Raw genomic sequence first — 21,195 nt, forward strand, 5'->3', positions numbered from 1 at the left:
ATTTGATACATCAGAAAAGCAGAACTTAATATTTGGTACAGAAACTTTGTCTGCAGATCCAGAGATCGTACATTTCCTGTAGATCTTGACCAGGTTTGCACTACCTGCAGCAGGGATTTTGGCCTACTCCTCCATACCACCCAGATCCTTCAGGTTTCGGGGCTCTCGCTGGGGAATATGGACTTTCAGCTCCCTCCAAAGATTTTCTATTGGGTTCAGGTCTGGAGACTGGCTGGGCCAGTTGCCCTGGCTGTGTTTTGGGTCATTGTCATGTATGAAGACCCAGCCATGAACCATCTTCAATGCTCTTACTGAGGGCAGGAGGTTGTTGGCCAAGATCTCGCGATACATGGCCCCGTCCATCCTCCCCTCAATACGGTGCAGTTGTCCTGTCCCCTTTGCAGAACTTGTTATACACATTAGCACTCTTTTGTTTTATTGGTCAAGTTTGTAATTTGCCTTTTTGTTATGTTATGTAGCCTACTGTAGGCATATGTCTAATTTATAACTTGTAAATCTGTAAAACCTTAATAAAGCTCTATTTAAAAAAAAAAAGCAAAAGGACAAAGGAAACATGGTTAAGCTTTTAGATGCATTGATTAACATCTTCAAAACCAGTCTTAAAATAATTTTTAAGGCAATGAATTTACAAAATAATGTATATTAATTAATAATATACAGTCTATTGGTTCAGCTGAAGTAGCCTTACTTTACGTTTTTTTTTTTTAAATTGAGAGTAACAATTACAAAAATATTGTAACCGATGTTTTGTTAAATATTTGGTGGAAACACAAATGTTTTTTGTATGTAACTGAGAGGGAAGGGTGAAACTGGGACCTAACAAATAAGTAAATAAATTAGGCAACCGAAATAAATGACCAGGCGACTCAAAAGAGTGATGGAACTGAATTTGTCACTACTATTAACTTCCTGTTGGCGGCAGCAGGGAGCAGTCTGCGGAAGTATGCGTCACGTCCGCTCAGTGCGTGACACAACAACGAAGAATATAAATGATCCAATAGCAGAGCTGACATTTGTGTTTTGAATGAAACGCGGTTGATGGCTGCCTGGCGCAGTTTGTTTATCCAATTCTTGTAGCGTTTTGCTACGTTCGTTAAAGTTGGCTGGTACAAGTTGGAAGGTAATGTGCTTTTACTGAAATTCACAGGCCATAGTCTCGTTCATTTTAAATGTTCACTAGCAGCCGATGTAAAGTGTATGTAAAGTGTGTGCAAACCAACTAGCTAGCGTTGACGTAACGATAACTTACGTTAGCTAGCTAATGACTTGGTAACGCTTTCCTTAACTAACGTTAGAAGTTTGCTAGCTCTACGCCCTTTCTAACATTTTTCTTAGCAACACATTTTGTTATATTGTTTCATCATAAACCCAAGTTAGACTTGGTAAATCACTGTATTAGCGTATGCGCTTAAGGCAACTGCCTGTACTCGACACTTAACAATAACAATCGTTAACGTTAGCTTCTTTGCTAGCGGGTGAACGTGAAATCTGTCCACCAATATGTTTAACATTTAAGCATGTTTTATACAGAAATCTTTCATACTTTGCAGCTGTAAAATAAGTGTCCCAGCGCGCCGGAGTTATGTCCTCCAGGAAATCAAGTTCCAGTGTGGGAGGCTTGGTAAGACTTTTTTTGCTCAGTTATGCACGAGTTGTTGTTAAATTATGATACAACACGCTATTAATACTTTGTTTGACGTCTGGTGTTAGCTTTCAAGCAGAAGTGTAGAGCGTACCCCTCTGAGAAGTCTGCAGAATGAATTGCTGCATCCGTCAACTCCATCACGGTTCAAATCAAAATCACTTCTCAATGCAGATGTGAAACTGACAATGGTGGGTTTATACTATATTATACTATTGCTATTGTTTTTAATGTCTTTGTGACTTTTTCTTACCGTTCATTCTAATCAACAGGCTGATGTTCCTTTATGTGACCCAAAAAAACCCTTTCAGTCTCCTACATCCGACTCAGTGATTCAAATCAATGCTTCCACTATTGATGATACCACTTGTACAGAAACAGCTTGTGGACTTGGAGATGTAACGTATAAATCCTTCGTCTGTCCTGGTGGTGAGGTTGAGGTTACAGGCTCGTCAGTGTGTGCAGAAGAGAGTATTATTTTTCCCATGGACCAGGCTGTGAAAAGCATTCAAGAAACAGAAGATACAGTCATCTCTGACAGTATAATAGTTCAGTCATGCAGTGACCACATTGATCACCCCTATTACAATCCTGAGATGAAAGATGCTTCCTTGATTGACGTTAATGCAGCATGTCTCTGTGAAATTTCAAACTCTAAACTAACTCATGAAGACTTGGATGATAAACACGCCACACAAGATTTCAGAGCTATTCAGAATGACTGCTTTGAAGAGAAAGATGTCACTTGGAAATCCTTTGTTTGTGATGGTGGTGAGGTGGAAGTTCCTGATGTCATCAGACTACAAGAAGAGACCATTCCTCTGCCCCAGGAACAGCTGGGTGAACCTTTACAAGAAAACTGTGTAAACGTAACAAATCTCTCAGATTCTGGCCAATTTTGTCACGTTGAACACTCGGATCATCCCTACTTTAGCAGTGACAATGGTGTTTGTGTCACCACCTCCTTCTCTGATACAACAAACACTCCTGAAAAACCCGCTGTTGGACGGAGTGATGCAACCATCAAATCATTTAACTGCGCTGGAGGTGTGATTTTTAGTGGCGCTAAACTTGCAGATGAGGCTGTTCCTCTACCAGCTGACCAAACCGTAACCTGCAGTGAATCATACAATTGTGGTATAGAGCCAGGCATGATTGCTAGTGACCAATATGTGCAAAACAGTAATGAGCATTCAGATCTCCCACACTACAATATTGAAAATGACCCATTGGGGGAACCATTACCATTCAGTCTTGATGTTGTGGATGAGGATAAACCAACAAGCTTGGTGGTGCAAGATTGCCAGACTGGCAGACAAGCAGAGAATACATTCAGCTCTTTCATCAGTGCCAGAAAGGATGTTGAAATACCAAATGGCACTCTATTGTCTCAGATGATGTTCCCTCTGCCTGACGACCAGGCTGTGATCAGCAAGCCCCTGGATTCCAATAGTGTACCTACTTCCCTTACACAGAATCACATTCAAGATGACTATGAGAAATCTAACAGTCATGTGGAAAATGAAGTTGTGGTTGATACTGACCCACCAACTATCAGTACATCTTCACTGACTAACACATCTTTAAAGGCATTGGATGATAAATCTATTAAGTGTCAAATGCAAGAAACTTCAAAGGACTTGATGCATTCTGTGGACAGTGTATTGCCTATGCTTTATAGATCTGAGTCTTCTGACGGAAGCCATACACCTGTGGAAGTGCATAAGAAACACCCCTCTCAAGTGCAAATCAGCAGTAAATTTCATAAATCCAGTGAGGACAAAGACTGTGCTCTTGGTTCATCTGGGATTGGCTCAATTCTTTGTGATTCTGCAGAAAAACCTCGGTCAGAAAACCTCCCTAATGTTTTGAAAGTGCTGTCAGAATGTCCCTCAGTAGCATCAGGTTTGCCGTTTGGGATCCTCAGTCCGATTGTTAGAAGAGCCTCTCTCGCTGTATTAAAGGCTTTTAAGGGTCCTGCTTTTGACCAATTTTGTGATGAGGCTGTTTTCAATGGTGGAACGAGCTTTGTGGCTGATCCTTGTTCAAATTTTGACCAACCTGGGTTATTGGGAGAGCACCTGGTGAGCCCCATGCCACGTCCTCTGTTAAACTCCACAGCAATAGATTGCAAGCCAGAACCAGTCACTGAACCCGTTGATGTGCGTGCAAAGCCTTGTGCAGTGTCCCAGCCAGAGCCAGTTACTGAGCCAATTGAAGAGCCATGTATAGTGCCTCAGATTGAAGTGGAGGTTCTGGATATGCCTATGATTCCAGATGGCTCCCTTCAGCTGCAGCTTCGGCAGATGGCTGAGTTCCTTTTCTTGGCATCAGGAAAGATGGGTCCTGCTACTACTGCTCTGCGTCCTGCTGCTGTCATGGTCCCATCGGCATCAGCTACTCCTGCAGAATCCCACAGTGTCTGTGTGGGTACTACTCCTGTTAAATGGTTAGACCATAGTGTCAATACATCTGGCCAGTTTGAGCGAAAGAGGGAATTCTCTGTGGTCGATGCCTGCACTCTAACTGACCCCCTCCTGTGGAAGTAAGTGTAGCCTCTGGATAAGTGACATTGCCAGTGATTTCTGAAAAAGACTTTGTTAATTCAGATTTCTGTTTTTTTCTGTGTCTGCCTTTCACGGTTTCTGCCAGTCTACCTCCGTGCGGCCTTGAGGGTCTCCCCAGACAAGAGTTGGAGCAAGGGTTAAGGTCTAGCATGATCATGGTTGAGGCTCTTGTGCAGCAGTTGACTGCAGCCAGGGCAAATGGAATTTCTTCTGCAGGCCCTGCACCCTCAGACCTCAGGGAGAAACTAGTGCAGACAGACCACACTGAACTCAGTCAGGTAAGCACACATTCAGACATCTTTAAGGCAGTGGGAGATGTGAGGCTATTAGTTTGCACTTTTGCAGGTTGCTCTTTTGATATTGCAATGTCTTCATTTTCTTTTAGTTAATCCATAATCTGTTTTCACTGTGTTTATTTTATATAGAACACAATGTACAGAGACCTATATTTGGAGGCTCTAAACAGGGTTCGTGATTTGGAGATGGACAGTAGTTCTTTACAGAACCTCACCCAGTGTATGCAGGACATGAGGGTCACTATGGTGAGAGACAAACAATGAAATAAGATGTTTTATGTTGTAAAGTTGTCTACACTTTATAGGCTCTGGCACATGCTTTTTAATGATTTAACATTGTATGTGAAAAGAATGCAGCGACACACCTGATTTTAGCTCTTTCATAACAGTGACTGCTGTGTATTTGTCCCAACAGACATCTTTGAGTTGTGACACGGATGCTGCTCTCTCTAACGTGAAGCAATTAAGAGATAATGTCAGAGAGGACCATCAAAGCCTTGTTTTACATGTATGTAAAGATGTCTTTCATGCTGTAATTATCTTCTAACTGGCTTCTGTGTAATTATCCAGGGGATATGAATTAGTTTGTGTATTTTGCTTGGGTTTAGTACGATCAGATGAAGTCTCTATTTGAGAAAACAAAGGAAATGCAGACAACAATGATGCAGAAGGTCAAAGATGCTCTTCACCAAAGAGATGACATGACGATACAGATGGAGGAGGCCTTCAGAGTCAAGGAGGCGGTAAGCACGGTGACAAATCTCTTGATTGTTAGTGTGCCTTGAGTAGTTCAGTGTCTGTTTTGTGTCCATGACTATTCCAACCAAAAAAGGGACTACTGCAGGTTGAGGATTTTGTTTTTCTATTGTAATTTTCATAAAACAGAACTATATTTTGTCATGCTTTTGTTGTGATAAGAGAATATTTTTTTTTAAATTGCTGATATTGAGTTGGGACTAAACTAAGGCATTTCAACTATAAATTTAACAAAATCGCAGGCCTCCTAAAGCTTAACAAGTACATAAATTATTATGAAGAATACTATTGAAACTGTCTTCCAAAGTAAATTTTTTTTTTTTTATAAAACTTTCTTTATTCCAGGACCATTAAGTTTGTGTGTGGTTGTCTGTTTTCAGGCCTTCAGTGCGATGGAACAGCTGAGGACACACTGTGCTACAGAAATCTCAGCGCTGGAGAGGATTGTGGGGTCTCAGCAAGAACTGTCAGCTGCCCTAAACCAGACTTACCCACAACAGGTACAGACAACTGGCAAAAGAAAATGGCTCTACCTTTTAACCTAGTCAGCATAATACCAATCAGAATGTGTTTAATTTCTTATTGTTTTTCTCTACTAACGCAGGTTGCATTAAACCAGGCATACACTGAAATGCTGAATTCTGCTTCTGACGTTTTGTCCACAACCATGGATGAACAATCCAGTTTGATGAAAGAAGTATGTACAATACATACTTTTAAAAGAGACTCAAATAAGCAGTGTAGACATGTAACAATACGATCACACTAGGGCTCAGCAATACGGCCCTAAAATATTACGATATGTTATGGTATACGTGTGATAATTATATTCTCAATGATATGAAAAAATACTAAACTATTTTTTTAATTTCAAGAACATACATTTGCAATACAGTGAGTGTTTCAGTTTTGTCAGCATAAACCTTAACATTTTTCCTTTTAAATATTCAGTAAAAAATATCTTTATTTACTTTGTAAACAGTAACTCGGTAAGATTCAGATTCTGCATGAATAGTACAGCAAAGTGCCAGCAGCTTCAAAAGAAAAGATGGACATATTGTTTGAATTGTAGTTTGATCTCTGGCATTTGTTCAGTTTAATAACACAATAGTTACATAATTTTGCTCCGTTAAGGGGTGTTTTGATTTATGACAGCATTTACCACTTTGTTTTAAATGCATTAATGCTCATAATACGGATGCTTTTGCGTGGTCATCTTTCTACAGCTCTGCGCAGTTAGAGACCTGATGCAGAAAACTGCTCCCATGCTTCTGAAGCTGAATGAGAAGGCAGCTGCTGCTTTGAGAGAGAGGGATGAACATATGTCTGCAAGAGACCAGGCTGTCGAGGAGAGAGAGCAGGTTGGATGTTTGGCATGATGGGACACTTACTGAATCACTTTACTAGTCTTATAAGTGAGGAGTTTTTATTTATTTTTAATTTTTATTCTTTTGTTTTTAAATAAACTTGTACTCAACAGATCAAAGAAGAATTACACCAAGCTTACATGAATCTCCAATCTGCCGGAGAACAGATTGGTGATTTAAATCTGCAGGTGACAATTCTGTCCTCAGGTAAAAAGTTGCTTTGGTCATTTCATTCCTTTTTATTTTTGTTTTTTTTAAATAGTTGAACAGTTAAAATAATTTTCTTTTCTTTATCAGCTTATAAAATTGCTAACATTTCCTTCTTTTCCTTAAATTTCAGAGATGGGTGTGCTGCGTCAGAAGCTAACCGAAAGGGAGGAAGAGAGGGGTCCGCTGGAGAGGAAGGTGACGGAGCTGTCTGCCACCGTTTCCTCCACCCTGGCTTCCTACACCTTCTTGGAGCAGGCCCTTGGTGCTGAGACTACAAAGTATGATCCCCCACTACAACACTAATTTGTTGATGGCATTAGGACTGCACATTTCAGGGAAAAAAATCAATCACAATTTTTATTTTTATTTATTCTTTTGCTTAGAATTGAGATCAAGATTCTCTGCCACAATGTTTTCTCATGAAATTTAATTTGTTGCACAGATGAACCATAACAAAACAAATCGGAAGTACCAAAAAATAGATATTTTTTTAGCACCTATAGCACATTAGGCCTCACCACAAGCCTGTAAATATAGAGGCTTCAATGAAAATGGAGAGCATTGCAGCACTCAGGAACACTTTAAAACCTATTTTATACATTATGTTTAAAACTCACTTAAGAAAGTTGTAGCTTTGGGACGCAGTTGAATCTTAAAATAAGAATCAAAGTCACTAAATCTTAAAATTAAAATATCCATCCATCTTTATCCGGTATTGGGTTGCGGGGGCAGCAGCTCTGACTGGGGGATCCCAAGGCGTTCCCAGGCCAGGTTGGAGATATAATCTCTCCAGCTAGTTCTGGGTTTTCACCAAGGCCTCCTCCCAGCTGGATGTGCCTTAAACTCCTTCACATGGGGTAAGGACCCACTTCCTATGTGGAGAAAGCAGAGATTGGATGGCCCTGAGAAGAGACCCCCTCACCCCATACTCCCGCAGCACCTTCCACAGTGTCTCCCCGGGGGACCCGGTCATACGCTTTCTCCAGATCCACAAAACGCATGTAGACTGGTTGGGCATACTCCCATGCTCCTTCCAAGATCCTTGCGAGAGTAAAGATCTGATATCCTGTACCCCTGTAATTGGCACACACCCTCTGGTCCTCCTTTTTTTTTTTAAGAGGGAAACCACCACCTCGGTCTGTCACTCCTTATGCACTGTCCCAAACTTTTATACAAACGATTAATTGTGCAGGCCTAGATGGCATACATGTGCTCGGGAACATAAAAGGAAATTTACTGAAATGCTACTAAACATTTTTATTGAGGGGCATCTTGAAGAAGCAAAAAGTACTTACTGAAATGTAACTTAGCTAAAACAAATTGTTGTTTCAGGTTGAAGCAGTCATGGAAGGAAATCCAGCTAGCAAAGGACAGAGCAAATGAGTAAGTGGTGACTTATCTACTCATTAGGTTGCCCAAATATCTTTCAGGTTGAATTTGATTGATTCAATTAAGACAATAATTTGAAGAAAGTATCTTGTTGAAACAGTTTCAACTTTCAGACTTTTTACTTTTTTTGTTAATTTTACATTTAATTCTGTATTAATCCATAGACCAGATTTGTAAAATGGTGTTTGGAGATAACTCACTTTCTATTTTCATATCCTCTGTTTGGTTAGTAGGAAACATTCTGCTGCTTACAAGCTGCCCACACAGTTGTCCATGTGCAGTATATACAGAGACATGTATAGTATTTTAAACTACTAAAATTATGACAGAAAACAGGGATATGTTATTGTGAGAGCAAAACAAACTTTCTATCAAATATCTACACACATCACCTAAAAAAAGTACAACTAATATCCACTGCTTGGGTTCAGGTTGGAGACGTCCCTGGGTCAGTCAGAGCAGCGGGTTGCTGACTTAAGTCAGGCTCTGGCTCAAAATGAGGAGCAGCTCGGTCAGCTGCAGTTCCTCTCGCAGTCACAGAACCTGCAGATCCAGCAACTCCAGGAAGTTTGCACTCAACTTGGTGGTGTGCGGGAGATGAACGAGGTACATTTTTGTGTTTACATATGTATACACACGTATGTATGTATACTAGTTTACTTTGAGAGAGATTTATATATTACACAAATTGACCTAAAATGTTTGATGTTAGACCCACTTATTACTGCCTTTTTTATTGTCTGAGAAGACTGAAGCATTACACAATTTAAGTTTATTTAACCAGTCTGCTAGTAGTCTGGTACTCAGTCCTTATAGACATAATACACTTGTGCTAAAAGCCAACATTGAGCTGAGTTTCTTTGCCCACAAAATTGAATTCAAGCTTGTGTTCCAAGCATTTTAGAAATATTTTGAATTCACTTTTGCTGTCTTGATCAATGGCAATTAGTTTCTGCCCTAAAAATCAAGACTTCATACAGAGCGATGCTGTCATCGTAGTATTTTACTTTTGTAATATTTTTGATTGTGTGTCAGTTCTTACAGATGGAGAATGAGTTGGCGAGGGAGCAAGTGGTTGAAAGTGAGCGTATGCTGATGGCCAACCTCCAGGCGCTCCGGGAGAGGAACATCCAGTGTGAGGACCTAAAAGGAGAACTTGGTCAATTTCAGTAAGTTATGATCCTATATTATCTTTTGTTGCTTTCCCTACTATTGTATCATATCTGTTAAGCAGAATTTTGATAAACAAAACAGTTTTGTGTGTCATTGTGTGAATGAAGGTAGCAAAATCAAAGGAAATAATGGCTTTTAGTATATTTGATCAAGAGAAAGAAATTTTTTTTTTATTAAAAAGAAATCTAAGTTTTGTCTGTATACTAAATTTATAATTTGTCTTATGTATAATGCAGGCTTGAGAACAGGAGTTTGCACAAGGAGCTGGAAACTACAAAGTCCAAAGTCAGTGCAACCCAGATGGAGCTTGGAGAGAAACTGGCACAGGCAGTCACCGAAATTACACTGCTGCATCACACACTGCGAGGACTGACTAACGAAATACATGTAGCGCTCAATGACCAGGTAACTCAAAAGAACTGCTTGACACAACCTAAAGCAGAAGAGCAGTTGGATTTCACCACCTGTCCCCTTACATGTACCCATGCTTATATTCAAAACGTTGATATAGCATGAAGGGCTATAACTGTATTTTTCGTGGTAAAAGTGCTTAATGTATGGTGTCAAATTTTCATGTTTTTTTTTTTTTTTTTTTTTTTTTTTTTTTAAAAGGCAAGTAATACTGAAATTACCTAAGTGGACTGCAACACTGTGGAGAAAAACATGTTTTCATGCAGGCAAATGTCTTTTCAGAAACCCGAACCCAAGAAGGATGCAGAGTCTCATGCAGTCCACACTGTGGAGCATTGTCACCCCTCCAGCTCTTTTGTTGATAGCATCATGGTTGCACTAACTGATGAGAAGGAGGAAGATGCCTCAACAGAGACACCACCTGGATCAGGTACTGTAGCGCACCCCGCATGTCCCTAGAAGTGATAATTTTTCAAAATTGTAATGGCTATTGAGCTAATCAGTGTACATCAAATGGCTGGCTTGGTTCTTTTAATAGACAAGAATGTCAGATTTAATTTGCTCATAAAGCAGACAATTGTTGACTCTGAACACAATTAGTGACTTTCAGACCAACGTAGTGATGCTGGTGATCAGTCTGAATAGGTCAAGGTGTTTCATTCAGCCTCAATCCATGATCTACTTTCCAAACTAAGGTTGTATTCTTGCCGCTGAGTGTAAACCTCGGCTATGAAGGAAGGTTAAGAGGCAGTTTCCCAAAATAACTAAGAATGTTTCTCTTTTAAAACCTAGGAGGTGACAATGTGTTGTCATGCTGTAAATGGCATTTTCTTCAATACTCTGTTTTACTTGTTCTGTCTACATTATATGCCGTACATCATCCCATTTTCCTCTCTGATAATAAGCTGGGCTGTGGATAATGTATGGCTGAACGTGCCCTTTGTTTATTGAATTAACACGTCTTAGAGTAATTTTTAAGCAGTTTTTGATTTGCAGAGATGGCATCTTAGTTACATGGACCGTAATAAAAATAGCACATGTACATCTAATTACATGCCTCAAACTCAGTTCAGAGAAGGATTCAATGTCATCTTATGAGTTAAGGCTCTGTCTCTTTAGGCCCGTCAGACACGCCCGAGCCACTGCGTGAAACTTTGTTCAGCGAGACGAGTGCCTTCACACGCATTGCCATCACCCCTAAAAAGAATTTCAGTACAGTGTTTGGGCCTGAGGAAGACGATCAAAGCAGCATGGCAGAGCTGTTCGTTGGCCTGGGTAGCACCGTCACAGAACTTATCAGCACCCTGAAACTGCTGCGACAGCGTAAAGATGCTCAGCTGGAGGAGCTGCACAACACCATGTAAGGGCAGTAAAATGTGTATGTGGTGTGGAGATAAAAAATGCTTTGTTCAACGCAAAGCAAATTTTAGTTATTAAATTCAATGAATAAATGCTAAGTTAATAAAATGTGAAATGGTATTAAAAAAATCTCCAATATCTTTGTTAATTGAGTTGGGAACAAGTCATACAAGCACATAAGTGTCATGTAAAGACTGTACTGTACTTATTAACCATTTTTAGTTAGTTTCCAAGTCTAATGTCGGCTCACTTTAGCATGTAGGGCCTTTGTCAGGTTTGGTATTGAGATCTGTAACACTGAAGAGGTGGCAATAATTATTAATGTAAAGAATCCCTAGATGGATGGATTCTAAGTGTTCCCTTCATATTTAATGTCAATGTCATATTTTTTTCAAGCTTTTCTGAAAAGGTTTTTCCTCAAATTAAGGTTGTGTGTATGTGATCTTTGTTTTCCAACATATTCTAATGCATTTTCCAGCTCTGTCCTGCAGATGGAGCAGCAGGCTGCAGACAACAGACACAAGACGGAGGTGTTTGAACTTAAACATCAACTCAGCCGTCTGAACAGCTTGTTTGAGAAGGGAAATCAGGCACTGCAGCAGAAAGCTCAGGTCAGAACTACTGTACAGTGTTAACTTAATCTATGATGCCTAACAAAATTCAAAATGGGTAACAAAAGAGCGCCCACTGATGGAAATTATCTTGACCTGAAGAAGCACTGAGAACAATCATTTTAAAAAAAAATTCTCCTTACACAGGATGAGAAAACAGTGGCAAAGTTGATGGCAGAAATACAAGAGACCCAGGAAACTCTAATTAAACACAAGGCCGACAGTAATGTAAGACACAATCTCTATATACGTACACACACACAAACAGTTGGCTAAATGTAATTTTAATTTTAATTTTTTCACAGGAATTGCGGAAGGAGGTGGTTGAGCTTCGCCGTTCTTTCCAGCAGTCAAAGGTGGAGTGTCAATTCCTGCGGGAGGAGTTGAGGAAAGCTGGATGCCAAGCTGGTAGCCAGGCAGCTGATCCGGCACATTCCATGGAAGAGAAGATTCAGTTATTGAGAGAGGTATGATCCTTTTTATTTTTTTTTGGTGTGAAAATTGCCAGATACAGTGTAGTTATATGTTTTAGGTTATAGTAGACTGAAGCAAACATTTGAGGTTCTTTAACAGGTCTTTGTGATTTGTTTATCTGTAGGTGGAGAGACTGAAGTTGTGTCTTCAGGAGGGGGAGCAAGCCAGAGTTAAACTCCTTGATAGAGCAAAAAGACATGTAAGTTTTGGCTTGATTACTGTAGTAGACATAAAAGCATCCGTTCATCCTTTATATGTAATAAAAGAAGTGTGGGGTAATTGAGGATGTAATGTGGTGGTTCACGATGTTATGTCTTCTCACAGCAAATGATCCACCAGACCAACCAGCAGAAAAGTGAGAATGAGCTTCAGATGTTAAACAAAGTCATTAATAAAGTCAGAGAGGTGAGGTTCATCTTGTTTTTTTGCCTTCTGTCAAGAGTGTAAATACTGAATGTATGGATATTGGAGGTAATTACTGTCTTCTTTTTCTCCCTGCAGACTCTGCTGTCTTTGCCTGTGGTTGTAAAGAGTTGTGAACAATTGCAACAGCTTATGGAATACATTGGCTAATGCGTTTGTCCTTGTCACCTGTATTCATTGTATTTGTCAGTTATTTTCTTGTGTTTAATATTTTTAGCATGAATTAAATAAAATTTTAACCTTATGGATTGTCTTTGTCTTTTGAACACCATGGATTAAGGTGTAGTTGCTAAACCAAACAAAACCAGACTGTTCTGTGGCATAAAATGAACAAATAGACAAATCATTTATCATAATTATTTGTATGACAATTATCGACTAAAATTGTGACCGCCTTATGCACATAGACGTTGTTTGGTTTATACACAATTTCCTAAAAACGGTTGCTACCCAAGCTGGACAACAAATTTTACAAATGTTTTCAGATTATACTTTTTTTTTTTTTTTTTTTTTTTTTTATATGTCTAGTTTTACACTCTGTGTCTTAATTTTAAGCATTTATTTACCAGTATTTAGTTCAAGCCTTTTTTTCTTTTTTTCAAAGAAAAATTGTAAAGTAGTTGTAATGTTACCTGAACCCTTTTTAAGGTTCTCACATTTGGTTGGGTCAATACAAAACTTCATTCAGAAGATGTGTTCTGTCTGCCTGCTTTCCTTAAACAGTATCTTTTATATTATGTATATCAAACTTTCTTCCTCAAAACATTTAGTAATAGTTTAATTTCTTTTTCATTACAGGCTACCATAACACAAGGTGTATCAAACAAATTGTTGCATTTCACCCCTGTCACTTCTATTTTGAGTGCAGGTCTTAAAATAATTAAATCATTGTCCTTTTTGAAATTATAATTTGACACTTGCTGATTACTGCTATTCTTATTTAATCCACCTAGATTTTAAGGTTTAGTGGCACTCAAGAAAAACTAGGACCCTTTCAAGTACGGATACTACGGGAAAAAGGTTATACCTGTCAACGAAGCTTTTCTTATAGGAAAATCAAGTGTCTTCACTATAATAAGCGTTACGTTACGAGTCTAATCTTGTCAGATATGCAGACTTTTGTAAGGGAGGTTTCTAATGTTGAGATAAAAGCATTGCACTACTTAACTCTATAGGCTGAAATATCAAGTTTCAAGTCATTTCATTTTCTTGATTAGGGGATCTGTGTGGTAGATTAGCTGTGTCTGTCTGTCTAAGTGCTGTGTTGATGTCTGCACATGATAATTGCGGCCGGTCATGGTGACTGATAATGCTGTGGCTCCAGACAACACTTCAAACCAGCTGAGCTGAAACAGTAAAGAACCCAAGCACAAAAGAAAAAGATGTCTGAGGGCATTTTTCTTTTGTTCCTGTGGGCAAATGTTGCATTCTATTTGTCCTTGTTCTTTTGTAATATATTATTGTTGAAAACTATTACAAATTTGACTTGTATAAATTCAAAATGTGGCAAACTAAGTTTAACCCCTTGGAAATAATAAAACAACAATTCTTGTGTGATATTTTGCCACAATTCTTGAATTCTAATACGTCAATACTTTAAACAGTTTATTCTGGAAGAACCAAAGTGCTATATAATTGTTTATTTCCAAAAAGGCAACCTAATATGCATTTTCATTTGGCAACAAAATACATGCAAATGTACTAAAGCTGACATTCTTCATACAAGCCACGCATTGCAAAGCCTATGACCATGAAGCACAATAATTTATACTAATATTTCAAAGCCTGTCATTTAAACTCACCAGTAATGTACATATTAAACTTACACATTAAATTCATGACAGAAAAACAAAGCTGGCAAACACATATACTCACATGCTGTGAAGAAGTTATAGAAAGTCAAAGTAAATTACCAATATGGAAAAATGGGTTAATGTGGTAAATCACAGTCGTGTCAGAAGACGTGTTTTAATCAGTCTGTTCAGTTTTGTCCTTGAAAAATGTCATAAAAAAAGAAAAAACATTTGTGCGCAGAAATGTCAGCTATCTCAAGTCTCTGATTCTGTGGCAACAAGGTAGTTGGATGCTCGGATCTAGATTCTCAGTAGCTCAGATTGCAGACACAAACCTGTCCATATTCCCTGGGTACGTTGGATGTCTCAGGTAACCCCCAGTGTTGGTGATAGGACTTGCAGCACTGTTATACTGGGAGAAAGAGCCCAACTGCACTGGGGAGACCCTTCCGTAATGGTCCATGGACTCCACAGACCCGTGGGCTGAGGAATGGAGGCGCCCGGTCGCTGCATACCCTTGGGTGTGGCCCTGTCCGTACGAGCCCTGATGTGTATGATGGTGTGGGTGGCCGTGTGGCCCGGAGTAGGTGAACCCGGGATGCGTAGAGGAGCGTGATGATACGGCCCCTCCACATGGTTGACTCTGGAAAGCCTGGGCTCCCAGGCTGCAGGGACTGGATCCGTTTGGTAGCCCCTCAGGACTGAAGCTCCGCCCGGGCTGCTGCATCACCTCTGGCCCCTGACCTCCCAACATGCTTGCTGGAGTCTGGTGTCCTATGAGGTTATTGATGCTGAACATGCGAGTCTGCCCAGGTCCAAACCCGGGAGGAGATGAAGAGGGATAATAGGCAGAGTGCAGCTGCTGCCCGTAGGCCGGACTGACTGTCATGTTGTTGTAGACTGAGTTGGTATATGCGGCAGATCTGGCAATCTGGACAGGAGAGAAAACTGGTGTTTCATGGACATATGAGGTGTAAGTGCTCAAGTCACAGCGCTTAAACCTCTTCCTGCGCCGCAGGAAGCTGCCACTCTCAAACATGTCCTCTGCATTTGGGTCTAAGGCCCAGTAGTTGCCCTTCCCTGGCCGCCCCGGCTCTCGGGGGATCTTGATAAAGCAGTCATTAAGAGTCAAGTTATGGCGGATAGAGTTCTGCCATTTCTTTGAATTGTCTCTGTAGAAGGGGAAGCGTTCTGTGATGAATTTGTAGATGCCCCCCAAAGTCAGCTTGCGGTCAGGGGAGTTGGCAATAGCCATGGAAATGAGTGCAATGTAGCTGTAAGGAGGTTTCCCTCGCTGGAGAGGTCTCTTCCTTCTCCGACCTCTGGACTGCTCCTCTGTCTGCAGTGGAGGGTTGGAGGCAGACAAGGTGTTTGCTTGAGACTCTTTCTCCACCTTGACCACAGGCATTGTCAGGAACAGTTCAGAAATGTCCCTTAAAGACAGATTCTAAACGTATTGCAAATTCAAACTTTAGATTAAGTTCCCTGTGTCTGAGGAAATTCTGGACAGTGGAACTCAAAACAAGAGATCAACCCAGCACACAATCCTGCTAGAAAGATCAAATTTGTTCCAAACAACTCACTGTCTTGAAGTCCATATCCAGCAGCTCTTTAAATGCAGTTGAAGTAGTTAGCTTTTTCCATACGATCCTGTTTCAATAAATGCGGTGCTTAATTCCCACAGTTTGATGTCAGGTGAAGCTGAAGAGTTAAGTTGTGAGAACGCATGGTGTTTAAGGTGTGTGTGTAAGAATGAGTCACCTAAAGAGTGTATTACCTCTGCAGAGCACCTGAAGGGCCACACCCCCCTAAGCATCACATGCTCTTGACATACCACAGCGCTGTAAGGGTCTATTGTTCACATTCAACAAAGTTGGCATACTTTGTGGTGGAATTTTCTATTTCAAGAGTTTTGACTTATGAAAATTGTAGCTGTAATAAATGTCTGATGTCCTGAAATGGAAAAAAATATCTAGTGTCCTAATCAGACTGTTAATTTCTAATTAGATTTGAAAAAGTGTAAACTGTTGTTAAAAAATAAAACAAACAAAGAGTGGTCAATGTGTACCTTTGATTACATTTTATGTATTTACTTGCAGGTTCCAGATTTATTCTATTCTAGGCCTGTTTTAGTTTTGTAGACCAGAACTGTCAAAACAAACATTGTTTCCTCTTGATATTCAAATTTCCCTTTAAAGCCGACCACAGTTTACTTTAAAAAGTCCAAAATGGTCCATGTTGTTTTGACGTTTAACACTAAAAGACCTATTTAGTGGTAACTTAACCTACCTGTTGTTTTTCTACCTTGCTTCCTTGTTTGTTTTGTGCCAGTGGTTGGACAAGCCAGCTGTGTTAAGAGATGTAAATGTTTTCCAGACAAAGGCCGTCTGTGATTTCAGCATGCAAAATATAGGCCATCGTCATAATTCCTGGACGCAACTTGAGAGACAGGAATAACCAACTCTCAACATGAAAATTGTTTACTGAATATAAGAGAATGATGATGAATGTCTTTAGGGCATTAGTGGTGATATGTGCTGGGCATGTGTTAAAGTCAGTGTCACAAAAGTCAGAAATTGCTGCACACAGATCCGATTTTAAATCACCAAACCCATTCTTGGATACTCTAAACTGTGAAAGCTTGGCTTTTTAAGGGGACTTTAAACACTATTAAGTTTCACCGGCAGCAGTGACAGAGACAATGCTGAAACTCTGAGCTGCTTTGGTGGTATGAAGTCCAGAGACTCCACAGGGCTAGGGTTCACAACCTTAATCTTTTAAACAAACAGAGGGGAAAACATGGCAGCACACTCCCACCGCTCATCACTAGGCCCGGTTAGCACTGCGGGCATGTGTCAGAGCAGGAGTGTTGTGAGAGAGCATGGGTTTGCTCAGAGAAACAGCCTGATGAAAGGTTTAGTCCCGTGGCTCTCGGCTGGACCTGCACCCTCTTACCTCATTACAGAGGCGGTACTGTTCTGCAATGGAAAAAGGAGGACGGGGCACCACGGTCGAGCCGAGTCAAGGCGGGTTGAGGTACCATTAATGGAAAAACACCATTATATGATGGCCTGGGGTTTGTAATGGGTTAACATGAGAGTCCACATACCTGTTAGTTTCTATTCAACATTGTAATAATACTTGTGAAAAACAAAACAATGTCTTGTCCTTCCAAGATTGTGCCACAAGATTTTTTTTTAGTAGCAGTTAGTTTAGGGTGTGAACTGGTGGGAAACTGCCGTGTGTGGGGTTTCAGGATAGTACTTTGAGTAACTGAAGGATTTATTTAGTGAGGCAAAGTGAGGACTACAGAGTGATGTCCATGCATTTGCTTTACAACAGTTTTGAGAAACAAAATGTCCAACTCTAGATGGAGATGACAGATGGTTTGATTTAGAAAATAGGCATGCTTCCAACGCAGCTCTAACTCTAGCAAAACCACTGGCCCGGTGCGCCTGAAACCCTGTTGCGGGAGTTTTCATTTCTGAATTGTGTGTGTCTGCTTCGGACAATTTAAGTTATTTTCCTAATACAACCATCTGACATTCACAATCACTTCTCGCTGTGATTGGCCAGGTTTGTGGAGGTGAGAAAGTGAGAAGCTCCCTTATGACAATCTTCAAACAACTACTACACTATGAATGCCTTCTAGGATTTTTAATGGAAAACAGAAGGATCCAGACATCATTAAGACAAGAATTGTTTTTTTATTTATTATTTATTATGATTAGATTATTTCCACATAATGATTGAGACTCTTTGGAACAGTTACAGAATTACAGTTACAGAATTATGTAATGATTAGGATGGGATATCTTAAACAGGGGTTAGACTAAGTCACTATGTTTAGCTGAGGATGTAGAGTTATTAACATTTAGAATATGTTTAGATATATTACCTTAGTCTGTGATTAATTCACATCCTATTATTTCTTTAGATATGTATTCAGTTAAACCCAGCATGTACTTCTCTTTTTGTGCACAAACTGTTTTTCTCAGTCTTTTATTACAGCTTGAGTACCATACATCATATCACAAATGTTGGGGATAATAGTAATCTATGAGTGCACAAGGATTTGTATAAGGTTGTACGTGTATATACTGTAGAACGCTTTGTGCACTTGTTTGCGTGCATAGGGCATGCAAAGCTACTTGACACATTTGTCAACGTAAGGAGAGGCAGATACACATGCTATATCACAGTGGATATAATTATCTTTTTGAGAATTTACGGTCTAAATGTAAACATATGTGCATTATTGGAAAAAGCGATGACTGGTTACTCTGCACATTGAACCGCAGATTAAAAGTGTGTTTGTGCTCTCGGAAAACGGGGAAAGAAACGTGCTAAACAGAAAGGCACTCACAAAATATAGGAAAGAATAACAACAACAATGAAGGAAATATTAAAAAGCCTTTATTTTAACGGCTTAATCATTAAAGCCAACATATTTTCCTGACGAACACCTACAGTGGTCAAAACATGTTGGCCTTTTTAGGATTTAGCCTCTACAATACAGGCTTTTTATTATTTCTTTGTTTGTTGTTATTATTATTTCCTATATTTTGGAGTGCTTGGATTGCCTTCATGTTCAACATATACATTAATTCTGACATGTTATTATTATTAGTTGATGAATTGATTAGGAAGTTTAGCAAAAACAAAATCTATTGACAATCCTATTGATCCTATTGATAATTGACATGTATTTAGCAAAACTTTCAAATATTTGTGTCTTTCAGCTTCTTAAATATGAAGATGAAAGTAAATAATCATGTTTTTAAATACTAGGCTGACATGTAAAAACTCATGAATTTGAGTGTAGGTTTTTATTTTGCTTATATTATTTAAATATTACCAAAATCACTTAAATAAATATTCCCCTAAAAATGTTGAAAAAAAAACGTTTATGAGGCTGCTCTTAAATATACTATTACTCAACACAGAATTTACATCTGTAGTTGATAGAAAAATAAAAAATATTTTTTTGCCACTCTATTTGTGTGCAGATCTTTATTGCCCTTCAAAGGGAAAATATGCTAAATGGTACCATTAAAACAACCAAAAATACAATAAAACATTTAATCAAAGTAGACAGTAGAAATTGCAGTTATATTACACACAGTACAAATAAGTAGAGTATGTATGTAGAGTCAAGACACATTTCACAGTATATATACAGTATATTCATGGTTTTAAGACCCAATGTAAACACAGGGAACATTGCATTAAGTTAATGCACTCTTATCCAAATGAATGTAACAATGTATTTGCCTGTGTTGTTTCTTCATGCCAACTGCTGACAGGTATGATGGACATGCATTGCAGTTTGCTGTGGACCTCACCCTTTCCTTAAGTCAGCTTCTTATAATTTAGGGCTACGCACAATTAGTGGTGAGTAATTTCTCAGGTACTTGGTGTTGCTGGGGTTTAGGCTCATAGTTGCCATAGTTTGCTTATGCATCACGATCTGGCACTCGCACAGCATTTACTGTTAATATTTGTTCATGAGCCTTTTATCTCAGTGTTCGTGCTGGTGGATTAAAAGTATGAGTTATGCTGCTGAAAGGTGATTCTACTGTCAACATTTGTGATCAAGAACGTTTTATAATGTGTTGATGTGCTTCAGAGACTTATGGTTCTCAGTTCATGCCAAATTGATCGTGTTGTGTCAGTTGAAAGGATAGATCTTGTTCAGAAAGGAAACAAACTTTTACTCTTTTCTAAAACAATATTTTGACGGCATGAAAATTAATTCAAACCTCATCTATATCTTTGACTGCTTGTTTTTTTAGCGGCTGTAATCAATATTTGTATATTAACATGGGCACAAAGGACACCTCTAGTGAAAAACCCACAGGGAATAATCATTCAAATATGCAGTTGCATGGCTCAAGCTCTGAAGCATTTTACATTGTTTGGGTTTTCAGGCCCAAAAAAATAACTGTTTCCTCTCACCCCTCTCATCCGAATCGGTTCAGGATGCAGCAGAAAGCTGTTTTCAGCTTCAGCTTCCACATTTACAGGTTCATCATTCCCGAAAAAGAAAGAAAGAGACAAATTAGATGCATGGGTATGAATGTGTTAATATAACTCACTTTTGTTGCAGTACTTTAAATGGAGATTAAAGTACCTTAAAGTTAAAGTCAGTTTTTGTTCATGAATTTTGTTTACCCTTTGTACACGCAGCAAGTCAGCATACATGCAAACTGAGTCTTCCTCTTGGAGTATACTTGGGTTGGGCATCACTGAGTATCCGTAATGGCCTTTGCAGCTAAGGGCCCTGGAGCCATGCATTAATGCCGCCATGAGAGGCCTCCACCTGTCCGTCACAGCGCGGCGTGGAGACTCATGTGACGGCTCGAGGCTGGGACAGCTGCACAGGATAGCAGGGCTGCAGCCAAGGCAAATGAAGAGCCCTTCACTTTGTGTCTCACATATACTTCTGGTTGTGCCAGAGAGAAACGACTCTCTCCAAACAAAGACAAACAAATTAGACATTTGAATTTGAACACTTGAATTTAACCATATGCTGACTGCCATGTATACAGGTGATAGATGATTCTAGGACTTTTACGAAAACCAGGCACATCACTTCCTGCAATTTTCAAAAATAGGCGAAAATTCTTTCGTCACACATTTACATATTACTTTTAATTTAGCAAGTAAAGGCTCATATATGGAAATTGGCCGGACTCAATAA

The 21,195-nt window shown here is 39.4% G+C and overlaps 2 protein-coding genes across 4 annotated transcripts; one reads left to right on the forward strand and one right to left on the reverse strand.

The window, feature by feature from the left end:
• Nucleotides 1-990: 990 nt before the first annotated feature.
• spag5 (sperm associated antigen 5) lies at nucleotides 991-13,046 on the forward strand. Of its 3 annotated transcripts, XM_034899441.1 has the most exons (26): nucleotides 991-1,141; nucleotides 1,572-1,642; nucleotides 1,732-1,854; nucleotides 1,936-3,845; nucleotides 3,894-4,208; nucleotides 4,316-4,508; nucleotides 4,656-4,772; nucleotides 4,942-5,034; nucleotides 5,135-5,269; nucleotides 5,663-5,782; nucleotides 5,887-5,979; nucleotides 6,509-6,643; nucleotides 6,763-6,856; nucleotides 6,990-7,137; nucleotides 8,192-8,242; nucleotides 8,680-8,854; nucleotides 9,284-9,417; nucleotides 9,658-9,826; nucleotides 10,115-10,262; nucleotides 10,952-11,192; nucleotides 11,670-11,802; nucleotides 11,950-12,030; nucleotides 12,108-12,269; nucleotides 12,401-12,475; nucleotides 12,601-12,681; nucleotides 12,778-13,046. In XM_034899441.1, the coding sequence occupies exons 2-26, from the start codon at nucleotides 1,604-1,606 to the stop codon at nucleotides 12,847-12,849; spliced, it is 5,037 nt and encodes a 1,678-aa protein (XP_034755332.1). In that variant the 5' UTR covers nucleotides 991-1,141; nucleotides 1,572-1,603; the 3' UTR covers nucleotides 12,850-13,046. The 3 variants fall into 3 exon arrangements, with proteins under 3 accessions (XP_034755332.1, XP_034755315.1, XP_034755324.1); XM_034899424.1 differs by having other exon boundaries at nucleotides 1,936-4,208; XM_034899433.1 differs by having other exon boundaries at nucleotides 1,975-4,208.
• A 261-nt stretch (nucleotides 13,047-13,307) lies between these two features.
• On the reverse strand, nucleotides 13,308-15,932 carry foxe1 (forkhead box E1). The gene has a single exon (XM_034859397.1). It carries the CDS (start codon nucleotides 15,898-15,900, stop codon nucleotides 14,809-14,811), a length of 1,092 nt encoding a protein of 363 aa, XP_034715288.1. The 5' UTR covers nucleotides 15,901-15,932; the 3' UTR covers nucleotides 13,308-14,808.
• Nucleotides 15,933-21,195: the final 5,263 nt, after the last annotated feature.

Source organism: Etheostoma cragini, chromosome 2 (genome assembly GCF_013103735.1).
Source record: "Etheostoma cragini isolate CJK2018 chromosome 2, CSU_Ecrag_1.0, whole genome shotgun sequence".
NCBI lineage: Eukaryota > Metazoa > Chordata > Actinopteri > Perciformes > Percidae > Etheostoma > Etheostoma cragini.

Bases quoted from the DNA above. Each gene is read 5' to 3' on its own strand.
- spag5 (XM_034899424.1), top strand. From the start codon at position 1,604: ATGTCCTCCAGGAAATCAAGTTCCAGTGTGGGAGGCTTG. The intron at 5,980-6,508 runs GTATGTACAATA...ATCTTTCTACAG, and splicing joins AATCCAGTTTGATGAAAGAA to CTCTGCGCAGTTAGAGACCT. The intron at 12,682-12,777 runs GTGAGGTTCATC...TTCTCCCTGCAG, and splicing joins TCATTAATAAAGTCAGAGAG to ACTCTGCTGTCTTTGCCTGT.
- foxe1 (XM_034859397.1), bottom strand. From the start codon at position 15,900: ATGCCTGTGGTCAAGGTGGAGAAAGAGTCTCAAGCAAACACCTTGTCT.